The sequence below is a fragment of the Branchiostoma floridae genome, chromosome 1, assembly GCF_000003815.2.
Source record: "Branchiostoma floridae strain S238N-H82 chromosome 1, Bfl_VNyyK, whole genome shotgun sequence".
NCBI classification, from domain to species: Eukaryota; Metazoa; Chordata; class Leptocardii; order Amphioxiformes; family Branchiostomatidae; genus Branchiostoma; species Branchiostoma floridae.
In genome coordinates, this window is record NC_049979.1 from 33,769,970 (window position 1) to 33,782,970 (window position 13,001).

The window sequence follows — 13,001 nt, forward strand, 5'->3', positions numbered from 1 at the left end:
ATCTGTGATCTATGTGAAGTGCACGGTAGAATAAAATACTTTTAGTAGGCGAGAAACAGCAGCTTTTAGCAGGCGTGAGCATGGATTAGAATGTCTAAGTTTCGGTATAATAAACCTTGCTTTTCGTTCCTTTTCGTTCCTTTTCGTTCCTTTTCGTTCCTTTTCGTTCCTTTTCGTTCCTTTTCGTTCCTTTTCGTTCCTTTTCGTTCCTTTTCGCACTTTCGGTACACCGGTATAAAGTACGTTTTGTCAGGCTGACACCCCCAAACCTTCCGTAGCAACTGCCTTAGCAAAGATTGTAATGCAAAATTCGACAAACAAAAAGTAGATTTCAGGCAGCAAATTTGATGCGCCATGTGTTGGAAATGCTCAGAAAAGCGTCCTTAGCAACGGTAATAATTCTTTAAACATTCATATTTCTTCATAGAAGTTACTTATACTCATAATTTAAAGACAAATATACTGGGAATGATACAGTGCATCCACTCATATATTAAACAAGGCCTTGCAGGTGACACAAATGTATGTCAAAGTAAAGTAAATTATGCGTAATTTATTATGCAAAAATGCATTTTAATGACCTGTGACAACTGAACGAAGTGACATAGAAAAAAAAACATTAACATTTTTGTGATTCTCGTGTCAAGTTGGGCGCCGGGCCAGTGTAGCAATTTTCAAGAAATATTATTGAAGTTTATATTTTGGCCCCTCCCCCTTGAAAATATACCATTGTGCCATAGATAAATTATCTTTAATTAGCGCTAGCGGGAGCGTGGTACCACAATCTGAACAACAAAATCATCATGTGTGATGCAGTTGGACCCCCTCTACCAAAATATCAGGTCAAACCTTTTCTGTAAGATGGGTTGAACGAAATCATTTTTTTCAGGACTTGGCTCCTGTACTATATGAACAATATTCTTCTATTCTTCTCTAGTACTAGTGTTGGCTATTTCTAAACAGGTTGGGTTTGACTTCATTTTTGGAAGCACAGGGAGACGAATTCGAAGAGCCCCACTTTTTCTCAAATTTGTGGGTTCTGCGATTTCAAGAGAAAAGTGGCTTTCTGTTCGTCTGGCAATGTGGGGAAGTTGGGATAAGTCTTTGTGGCTTCTCTAAACAGAGTGATTCCTTCGGTTTGGTTGAATGGACATTTGGAAATAAAATGTGTTTCGTCTCCCACTATCAAATACAAATCAACCCCCACATCTACTGTAGGTGAAATTCGGAGATTATTTCCGGAGGTTTGTAGTGACACTAAAACTATTTGACAGAGCAACTTTTACTAGTGAAGTTACATACGATGAAACAAAACAAACAGTTCAGCGTAATTCTGGTACATAAAAGCAATTGATTTCAAGATTGTGCTTCGTTGGTTGAAGATGACTGAAAAATCATCAATCGATGCTATTTGTTGCAAACAATGAACAATGGTGGGACCGTGTAGCGCAGTGGTAGTTTCTTCGGCCCGTGACCGAGAGGTTGCGGGTTCGAATCCGCCTGCTGTGTGTTACCGATCTTGTGCCCTTGGGAAAGGCACTTTACACGACTTTCCTCACTTCACTCAAGTGAAAATGAGTACCTAGCTTCGGCTCGGACCGTCCTTCGGATAGGACGTTAAATGGAGGTCCCGTGTTCGGGGAGAGCAACACCCCAAGCACGTTAAAGAACCCGCCACATGTGCGAACATCCACCCGAGCGGATCAAACCATTCCGGCCAAAATAGAGGTAGGGAATCTCCCGAGCAGCCCTCGTAACCCCTGCTTCGCCTATTGTGTCAGTTAGTCCTCACTCATAGTGAGCAATTGGGCTGGTCTCAATCATGATGTTTCTGACCTAGGGCGAAGAGTTGCTGTTACAGTTACAATCGTGTAACCCGTAACCTTGAGTGGCCTTCATGGCATTGTTACGTGGTGACCATTGAGTAAAAAAAAAAAATAATAAAATGTTCTGAAATACAGCTCTTGAGTGAGTGCAAATCCTTTTTGGATGGAAATCTAAGAAATGCTTTCTTTGTAGACGTGCGGCTTTTGCAAGTACTATCTATCCACTGGGGTTACTATTTAGAATAAACGTAGAGTCATGTATGTTCATATATATCAAACTTTCATCATATCAAATTCAGAATGATAGTGTGGACTTCATGTGATACAATACTTGTAGTGTCATCATTTTACATTTATCTCTATTGATGCACATTATGCTTATTATAGTTTGTTCACTATGATGCACATTATGCCTAATGCAGGGTGTACATATACTTTACCATGTAACCATTCATATCAAAATGTAAAAACACCATAACCTGTAAACTTGTGATAGAAACCTTCAATGTATCGCCTTATTTTCTTTGAATACATGCTATAGGTTGGTAAGAATAAGGGAAGTCAGCAAGCGTGGTATGATTTCTCGAGTATCTGACTATTCTATATCACTCTGACTCCTTCTTGACGTAGACTATTAGCAATATTCTAGGCACCTCGGTGGACCTGTAAGGTTTAATCTAACCTATGACATCTGAGGACTGCATATGTAAAACTTGTTACTGTTGGAAATTCTACAATGTAAAGTGTCTGCAATGTTGGAAGAGAATTCCACAAGGAATTGTGTTTTATTCTTAAGAATTCAAGTTTGAAGTCCTCAAGTGGAGCACATATATTAGTTGGCAACATCGTTTTATGATCTTCTGCGAATCTCCTCCCAGACTATGAAAGTGATGGATAGTCATGGGCATACGTAAAGCAGGCTTTTTCAGATATTTTTACTCAGTTGATGTTTTATCTACTCAGCATTGCTCGTGTATCGAGTTTGTATTGCTTTCCAGTATTTTCAAATGTCAAAAGAATAAAACGACGAGACAGATATTGAAGCATTGATATTGAGTTTATTGTTATTTTTTCACGGTAAGAAAACATTTCTCTCATATCTATGCATGAGAGACGCGTCGATGAAAATTAGACATCCAGGTGATAAGATACGCCAAAAAGCAGTTACACAAACAACTCGATATGATTTTGGAAACGGTCAGACATTCCAGGTAGCATCCACTATCTTTCGTCAGTATGTATGAGAGAGATGAGTTGAAATAGTTTATTCGATTTCAAACTTGATAATACAATATCGTTGCCCTAGGGCTAAATTAAGCGCAGAGTACTATACAATACGCACTAGGAGCACCAGAAGTTCCATTGTGGTACCATAACAAGCCGCCAGGGGCCCCAAAATCTAGTCGTTTTAGGTGGCACCAAGACATACCCACATACCAACTATCAATACAATTATATCCATGCACACGTTATTGAGTTATGCTGGTCTTCTACAAACATACATACACACACACACACACACACACACACACACACACACACACACACAAACAAAAATAACCTTCTTGGCGAAGGTAAAAGTACACACGCGGATAGCTGTGCTTTCACCCCCAAGCACGAGTTGGACTCGGTACGTTCCCAGTCGGAGTGAACATTCCGCACGGATAGACACGGGTAGACTAATCTACGGGTGACCGCCTACACACGCTATGAAAGGCAGAAAAATACTGTTGACAAATTTATGTTTGTACATGTTAGTGCGGTGGATAAATCTGCTAAGCACGTGCGTTTCTCCTCGCTGTGTCATCGGGATGCAACACAGAAGAAGCATCTAATCATAAAGCTAGAGTCAATTCCAAACCGGGGTTTGCTTGAACACCCGATACATACAGGATTCATGTTACTAAGCATGGAATCCTGGTATAGGATTCATGCTAGGTAGCAGTGTAAAGGAATCCTTTAGTCCTTCAAAGGATTCCTTTGACATGTTCCTAGCATGAATCCGAATCTTACGGAATTCACGAACAGACTGACGGGAAGGTTTCAAGCTCCTGATAGGCATGCTGGGAAGCTGCTCAAAGCGAGGCCCGCGGTTCGGTCAAAATTCGTCTGCAGGCGATCGTCTGCGTTTGTTCTGGTTTAACTTTTTCACATCGAACTTTAATACGGATTGATTTTGACTGGCTATCTGGCTCTGGAATTGTCTGAAGGTATGCAATGTTATGTTTTGGCAAATACAAGTACTTCTGCATACCGTCACGTGCAAATTATTGTGAGATGTGTCTCCTACATGGGGAGGGGGGCAACCTTCGTATTTACATGGTAACGGTCCTGTTAGATATTTTTGTATCTTTGTTTCGAATACAACTAATTTTTGGTCCTGGAATTCGTCAAAGTTAAGGCAATTATTCTTAACAAAGGCCGATGTGCCACATGTATATGTCAATGCCTGTGAACTGTTGCTTTTGAAGTCTCTACTGAAAAAAGCACGTATTTCCTTCTCTTGTGCCCTTTCATTTTCAAATACTGTTTTGCTGGTATCCTCATTTGCTTTTTTTCGTAAACTTTCCCAAATTTTAGCATGCCATTAAGGTCAAATTAAAGAGTAAGTTCACCAACGTATCGACTGGCAAAAAGTTGACGAGTTTACTACACCTAGCAATGGCACATTAGAGCCTACGGATGAGTCAACTTATGACAACCCTCTGGTTCATCCTCCACCTTCGCTGCTACCACCAGAGAACAGTTCTCATGACCAAACACGTTCCCACAGAACATATGCTGCGCACAAACAACTCGAAGTGACTCGGGTGGAGGGACATTCACGACAAACTTCTCGCAACTGGTACAGAGCTGTCTGCAGTGCTCCAACATCCTTCTTCTGCATGATTTGTAAGCAGGAACAGCCCATGGACATCCATAGGTGCCGAGACATTCTGTTTGAGCTGCTTGGAGCTCCACCATGAGAATTCGCTCAACCTCCCAGAAGTATGGACGGTATGTTAGGTTGAGTTTTCTCATACATGCAATTATTGATCGTAAAATTTGTCACAGGTCATTGGCTTCTAGGGTTTGTGCTAGTGGTGCGTACCTAAACTCATATTCAAGTTCAGGTCCAGCAGTTCAGGTTCAGGTCCAGACTTTAAGTCCGGACCTGAACCCATCATTGCATATTATGTGCGCTAGAAATCTTTTCTTCTTTGAGGGGGAGGGGGGGTAGTGCACATAAACTTGCATGTTACCATGAATTGAAATGCAATGTGAATAATGCATAAAATTATTAAAAATTATATACAGCCAGTGTAAACACAAAATGTTTTTTGTCTTTTTTCCCAGTGCAAATTTCACTGTCTATTGAAGGCTTTAGATGGTTTAGAACAAAAAAAGGAATATAACTAACAGATAGCTTTTTGCAAGTCCGGACTTGGCTGACATTTATGTTTTTTTTCGACTTGGACCTAAACATTTTTAGGTCCAAGTCCAGGTCCGAGTTTTAGGTACGCACCACTAGTTTGTGCTGCTAATGTACATGCAAATATTGCTTCATTGTCAAGACTGCTGCCCATTTCTGTGTCATCAGGGACTCTGTAATTAAGTGCTGGAATAGTAGAGTAACTACTTATACAATTACTACAGTACTGTAATACAATACTTTATCCTCCTACGTATACGCAGTGTCTCCAATGGCGCTAGTAAACCGCCAGTGATAGAAGGAGGAGATTTAATAGTACTATTAGGTACTACTGCCACTTCTCATAACTTGATAGGGCTGCATACTGGTACTGTAGGTAAAAATTGATTTTGTGACACAAGCATGAAAATGTGTAAATCCTACCACAAAGATGAAAATTTAGCACTGGAAAAAAGGCAAATGCTGCCCTGAAGCTTGATTTCAGAGCCAACTTTGAACTTGAAGTGACACCAAATCAAATGTGACCAAAGTGATACCCAGGGACAGTGTATCTAACATGCAACAGATCTTTTAGGCGGGAGGGAGGTTTTGTTCAGGTTCCGAACAGGTCTAGAGCTGGACTTTGATAGATCTCTAACCATAGTATTTATATCAACGTAATGATGTTGTAATAATATAGTTGGACTTGTTTTGGGCTGGAAGGGTTGGGTCTCTTGCATTCCCTTGTTGCATATACTTGTTGCATATACTTGAGTCTCAACATATCTTACATTGTATTCACCTGTCCTCAAGCAACCTATATCACCACATATGAAGTCCAATATACCATTGACCACAAAAGAATTATGACGTGTCTGTATCAATTATGCAAATAAGGCATTGATTAGAAAAATGCACATCCTGTTATTTGCACCTGGCCTATAGGTACCTTCACCTCCAATATATTTTTAGTATTTAGGAACTGGTGGGTTTACCTGTGTGTTTCTGAAGACTGGTACTTTACCAGTGTTTTTGTTGCATTTAGGTATGTTAACTTGCACATAGATATATATATATATTGAGAAACTAGTATTCACTTGCGTTTTTATCCAATGGTGATAGAATAGTGCAGTGACACCCAGGAACCGGAGCTAAAACGGATCAGCGCAGAGTCAACGGGAAATGTCAACTCCAGTCAGGCTTACAGGCCATTTGTCCTTTTAAGTATCCAGTATTTGAGTATAGTATACTGTGAGCGCTACTAGTACTATATAATAGAGGTCGTGAACTAGTACAAGTAATTGCCCACCCCATTTGCCTGCTTATTTCGTGCAGTTATCCGGGTTGTGCAACAATGCAAAGTTAAGCGCCGGTTTGGGATGCGACTAACAATATGGCCGTCTGATTTGGGTAAACAAAGGTTGCATAGTTGAGTATTTTGTGCAAATATCTGGGTTGCGCAACAATGCACCGGTTTGACAGTTGGAATTTCCGTGCAATTAACAGAATTGTGCAGTAATCCGCTATGCAATGGACCAATCCTGAAGCCCCCCCCCCCTCCTGTTCGATCGATCATGTTTTAATTTCAAACACCTCTATCAAAAACAGCGCTTGACAGACAGAACTGGCCATCGCTTGATCAGGATCAGTCCATTACATGGCTTTAATTTAAACCACTGTATATAATATACAAGCAAAATATGCCCTCCAAGAGTCACCACAGCTAAATCAGTGCATATCATAATGTGTACTCTGGAGCCCATGGCTGCTGTGGTATGATGGAATGGAATTATAATATATATATAATGTTATTTATTAGTTATCCTCTCTACTTTGTTGTTCTGGGAAATGGCTTGTAGCTATAGGATACGAAATGGGATACTAAATGCCAAATCTTGATTGTTGTGATGACGGGGGCCTTAAAGTTGGTGCCCTGCCGAGGAAGTACCCCGCCTGCTTTGTACCTAAACTTGACCTGGTCTACATTTTCCGGAAACCCTTGACATGAAACGTTTTCGATTTCCACGAGGGGTAAAGAACGACTTTGACAGACACAGGGGCTCACAGACCTAATGATTAAATCTCAGCCATACTTAGTTCATCGAATTCCACATAACAACTTACAGTTCAGCAAATATTCTCTTCGAAATAACTCCATATTAAAAGTATCGGAAGGTATTGAAACGTTACGTTCGATCGCCTGAACCAAAAATTAGCAGGGATTTGATTCCCGTTCTTACCTGTAATGGACGTTCCAGTTCCTCATGCAATGATGAGAACTAAGTTGTAACTGCCAACAAAAACTTGTTCCGGAAGTTTCCATCGATGACCTTATAATATTTCACTTTCGATCCTCTTGACGGCGACGCCCCATGCAAATAGGGGGCCGCCATTTTGTGGGATTGATGTGAAACCTTCCCGTCAGTCTGTTCGTGAATCCCGTAAGATTCGGATTCATGCTAGGAACATGTCAAAGGAATCCTTTGAAGGACTAAAGGATTCCTTTACACTGCTACCTAGCATGAATCCTATACCAGGATTTCATGTTTAGTAACATGAATCCTGTATGTATCGGGTGGCTTGAACAAAAAGTACACTATGGTAGACAACAAAACAAATAGAACGTGGAAAGAAGTTCTCAGATCAGCATATTTTGTGTATATTTCTTGATAAACACTTTATTTTTCGTTTCCACAAACATAGAACATGCCGGGCGCCGTTTGGCATTTAGGTACCCTTTCATTAATACAAGGAAATCAGAGGAAGTCTTCTATATTGATATAAACGTCAGAACTACAGACAAATTTAACCAGCACCGTGGTTTTCTGTCCCCGTAGGTTCCTCCAAAGCAATATTTCAAGGCTTGTCTTTTCACATTGAACGATAGATAAGACAGATGAACTGCTTCTATTATACTTTAAAGTGTAATAATGGCGATTATCTGTATCACATTTCGTGACCGCAAACCAAATGACGAAAATCATCTTAACTCGACATAAAGCATTCCAATGTCAAATTCATCCCGTTAAGAAGACTACGGTTGGTCGGGCACATGATAATTAAGAAGACCACAACAAACATTGATCCACAAAGTCTTCAACTAGGATTTTGAAAACCCAAGACCCCGGGAAAGAATTTCCATGCGTTAGAAAGACCAATTCGTAAAAGGCACTTGATGAAGGCTAAATGCAGCTGAAGGTATGACACAGGACTGTACAACATGGGGAAAACTCACGGAGAGGAACAAGGGCCCAGTCCATGGACAAGGCACTTAGGCAGTTCTTACACCTATGGTGAGTTTTCTATGTTTTCTTGCACTTTTCATGGCACTGAAATATGAGTAGTTACGTTGAACATGTCACTGTAGATACATTACATTATTAAAAGTACAAAAGAAAAGGTGGTGATTCAACGATTGTTGCACTTTTATTATCCACGTGAATATAATTGGCGCATTGGCAAAACTTTCTGATTTTAACGATTTCTTTCTGCAGTGGTTTGATACATGACTACTTGTAGAACGGAAAAAGAAAATTATATCTGCGAGTGTTGGGATGAAAAACGTTATTCAAATCGAACATTTAACTCAATGAATGAACAGGAACGTCGACAAAAATTCGGCGCAGTTAACGCTGCATTTAGTTTCTACATCTGTTGACGTGTAGGTAAAAGGTTGAATAATTGATACAATAAACAACAACTTTAAATCGGTCTTACAAAGGAACTCCTGAAGTCCGAGTTCCTGGAAGTGCAAGTTTCTTTTCAGCCGCATACCAAAGGTACAGCTGGGTCAGTTGAAGGTTCATAAATGGCCTTGTTGGTGACAAGACGTTGTGTTGTTTGATTGACTGATACGGTTGTGATATAAAGCTTTTTTTTCAAATCCGAATAACACATTTAACGCATGCAGAAATACATTAAATTGACAACTGTAATATAAGATTGTCACATTAGTCCTCTGGCCCAAATACTCCAGGCGCTTCTCTCAGAGCCACGCGGACCAGTTCTTCCCAGTACCAGCGCTTGATGTAGGTCGCACGTTCCTTCTCATCTTGTACCGACTTGGTGAGGGTCTTCTGGATGCCTTGCAGCTCCTCCAAACTTAGTCCTTGTGTGTCGGGTAACTTGTAAGATGTGCAATCCGGCACGGCAGCGATAATGTTCTTGATAACTGGGTACCGGAGAACATGCGGGGCGGCAGTGGCGAGTCTGAATCGAAGGGAGTCGGCATGAGCGAGAAGCTTTTCCGCATAGTCTTTCTCAAGAGAGAGCTCTGCCCACAGCTTGTCTACTGACGACAGGACCTCAACATACTGTGAGTCTTCTGCGTCCTGGTGTTTGGGCGATGGGGTGGTTGTTGTAAGAAACGCTCCTCCTCCTTGAGTAGACGTTGTCGTCCGACTGTCTGCATCCGCGCCGCTGTTGTCGAGTGCTTCCGTCTGTTCTCCACGGGCAACTGACGGATGGTGCTCTGGGACATCGCCTTCTCCGGCAGCAGGGCGTTTGTCTGCTATATCAGGAGCTGTGGCCGGTAGGTCGGATGCCGAGCTTGTAGAAGACGCTGCTTTGACGTCTGCGGCGGCAGCGGCTGGTGGTGAGCTGTCCTTGCCGCTGTTGTCCGGTGGTGCGTCCTGCTCTTTTTCCTGGGTAACATTGACCTTGCCATTCACCAGCTCTGGTTTCTCTTGCAGCTCCGTCTTGACTGTCCCCTCGGAAGGCTTGGCAGGGTCTGAACGAAAGAAACGCACATTCTAAAAGCTGATACGTCCGATGTCTTTCCTTTAACAGCACGTTACGTAAAGTAAAGGCATATATGCATATTGTTGCCACTTTTATATAGAACCTGAATTGAAAGAAAAGACTTGTGTAACATTTAAAAATGTAACTCTTTGTTTGAATGTTTCCAACTATTCGAAATACCAACGATTGCAGAGTGTAAAAAATGAGCAAAGGCTCGTTGTGTCGTCATCAGATACATTCTAAAATTTAAACTGAAACAACTGACTGGCGCTTCAGTAGAATGTACTGATTTTAGTTTTACTGATTTGGGCAATTTTCCTTCTGCAGAGGTTTGATAGATGACTTCTTCTCTAAGGGAAAAAGAAACTTAAGATTGAGACAAATTGGAAGCCGTAAGCGAAGCGAAAACAAATCGAGTCTAAAGTTAAACAAATCAAGTCTAAAGCATCTTACCTTGACCCTTCGGTAGCTCCCTCTCCCTCCCCGGACCGTAGGCAACATCGGACACTTGAAGGGGCGTCACGTCCGTGTTACCAGAGGAGCGGTGCGTATCGTTGGGTGAGACGATGCCGCTGTCTTCGTTGGCAGCAAACTCGTCCTTTGTGTCTAAAGTTGAGGCTGTTTCTGAAGTTGTGGCTGTGTCTGAAGAGTCTTGTTTGACGTCTGCGATGTCGCCGGTGACGGACGGTGGTTTGCTGTCCTTAGCACTGCTGTCATGGGGCGTGTCCGCTTGCGTTTCTTCGGAAACTGCCACCGCCTTGACCTGGTGATTCTGCAGCTCCGACAGAGTCTCCGGCTTCCCTAGTACGGATGCCTCAACGGTCTCCTCGGGAGGCTTGGTTGGGTCTGAGTACAAAGATATGATAAGTATACTGTGTGTTTCTATCATTTCATTTTTTCAATGTAAGATATAGGCTAGTGCCGTTTCATCGGGACTTTAAACAAACAAATCCCTTCAAATTTGCCCTAACCTTCTGCTTCTTTGAAAATGTTCATTAAGTCGTCATTTTCATATGTATCCTTGCCTGTGGTAGGAATGAAAAATACTAGCTCGTCTTTCCCCATCAACGGCAACGAAAGCGTGACATACAAAATTATCCTGCATAGGAACTGAAACAGACGCCTCTTACCCTGGTTCTGTGTTTGGTGACTTTTCACCTCTGTGCCGTCAAGAATAACGGACACTTGTAAGAACACTTCCTCATTCCTCCGCCCGCCTTTGCTGGGTCGGTCCATGATGTACCACCACTTCTGTGGTAAACCGTCCGCTGACTCTAGTGCGGCTGCAACATCAATGGAGAGTTCACCAACTGTGGTGTCTTTGCAGCGCTTCGCCTTTCGAAGTTTTAGAACCAGTTGGTCTGTTGGCGACCATGGCACGAACGACGTGGAATGCTCCCAGATCAGTGCATCGGACTTTTTCTTAGCGGTTTGCATCTTTACCTTGCCATGGCGCATTGTCACCAGATACTTGCCCTGACTCTGGCGACCGACTTTGCCCTCGTGGACAGTTACGATGAGTTTTGTCTCACCGCTCTGTCTTTTACCACCAGGCCTGAGCAATGAAAGCACGTGTACCACTGAAAGGAACGCTGACGCCGCCTTGTCGAGAACCCCCATTTTTCAATGTGAATTCACTTCGACAAAACGCGGAGCTCGAGAGATCCGTGCGTATCCTCGGTCAACAGTGGCGTTATGTTTGGTTGCTGTGCTACAGCGTGGATAAATGCAGTTCTAGAACACTCCGTGACAATCGCGAGTGCTCCGTGGAACATGGCATTGATAACCTTGACCCCAGTGACCCTGAAATGTGTAGTGAAGGTGTTCGAATACAGTATTGTACGGACTCCTACGGAGATGTGAAGCAATGTCTTTTACGACTGTCTTGTAAAGCAATTCGAATAGTCAGATAAATCCGATTTCAGTCTTAGTAGCACCCTTTTTTATTAGCATCATCCCTAAAAACGGTGCTAAATAACCTTCAGCAAAACGTACGCATTTGCCGATTAACTTCATCCACTAGTCTATGTTTCATTTCTTGTATGATTACACGTTGCTATCGTTGTATTCCAGGAACAAATATACTATAGGATGATGTTTTATTACCGTGATGAAATTACTCTCAGGTTGTAAATCAACTCTGAGTCCGAAAGCGCGTACTGCAGACTCACATCTATAGCTTTAGACCTAGTTAGGCTTTTAGCTGTTAGGTATATTGATGCACTTTGTGACCATTATTTTCCATATTTTTTTCCAAGGTGTGAAATCTGTTACAACATATGCTCTCATCCATCAGGTTTTCAGTAATGTTGGATTGCTAAAGACAGGAAAATACCGACACCAGTTCACTTCCCGCGGTACAAAAACAACAGCATCAGTGACATTGCACTTTTCATGGTACTGAATCACCAGCATTAGGGAAATTGCACTTTTCATGGTACTGAAACACCAGCATCTGTAAAATTGCACTTTTCACGGTACTGAAACACCAGCATCAGTGACATGTCAATTTTCATGGTACTGAAACACCAGCATCAGTGACATGTCAATTTTCATGGTACTGAAACACCAGCATCAGTGACATGTCAATTTTCATGGTACTGAAACACCAGCATCAGTGACATGTCAATTTTCACGGTACTGAAACACCAGCATCAGTGACATTGCACTTTCACGGTACTCAAACACCAGCATCTGTAACATGTCAATTTTCACGGTACTGAAATACCATCATTGGCATTGGCATTGGAAGCTAGACGCATAGTTTATTATATTAAACAAGTTAAATTAGGTAGAGACGTGGATGTAGACTCCAGTGACAAGCTTTCTTGTAAGGCATGTCGACCCCAAAATCCATTTCCGATAGTAAGCAGTATGTCCGTTACCGGTATACCATGGATCGCTCCCTGTTGGGGACATTCGTAGTGCGGTGTTGTTCAAGTAGTTTTATCTATGAGATTTATATCAATATGTAAGTTATGGGGAAAACATTACTGTTTTAATTAATATGTGTAACAGTTTTGTGTGTAAGTTTTGTAAATTGA

At 41.8% G+C, this 13,001-nt stretch overlaps 1 protein-coding gene across 1 annotated transcript; it reads right to left on the reverse strand.

Moving 5' to 3' along the window:
* Positions 1–7,956: 7,956 nt before the first annotated feature.
* LOC118410736 lies at positions 7,957–11,784 on the reverse strand. The gene is made up of 3 exons (XM_035812511.1): positions 11,088–11,784; positions 10,411–10,803; positions 7,957–9,946 (listed from the first exon to the last, which is right to left on the reverse strand). Exons 1-3 carry the CDS (start codon positions 11,575–11,577, stop codon positions 9,168–9,170), a joined length of 1,662 nt encoding a protein of 553 aa, XP_035668404.1. The 5' UTR covers positions 11,578–11,784; the 3' UTR covers positions 7,957–9,167.
* Positions 11,785–13,001: the final 1,217 nt, after the last annotated feature.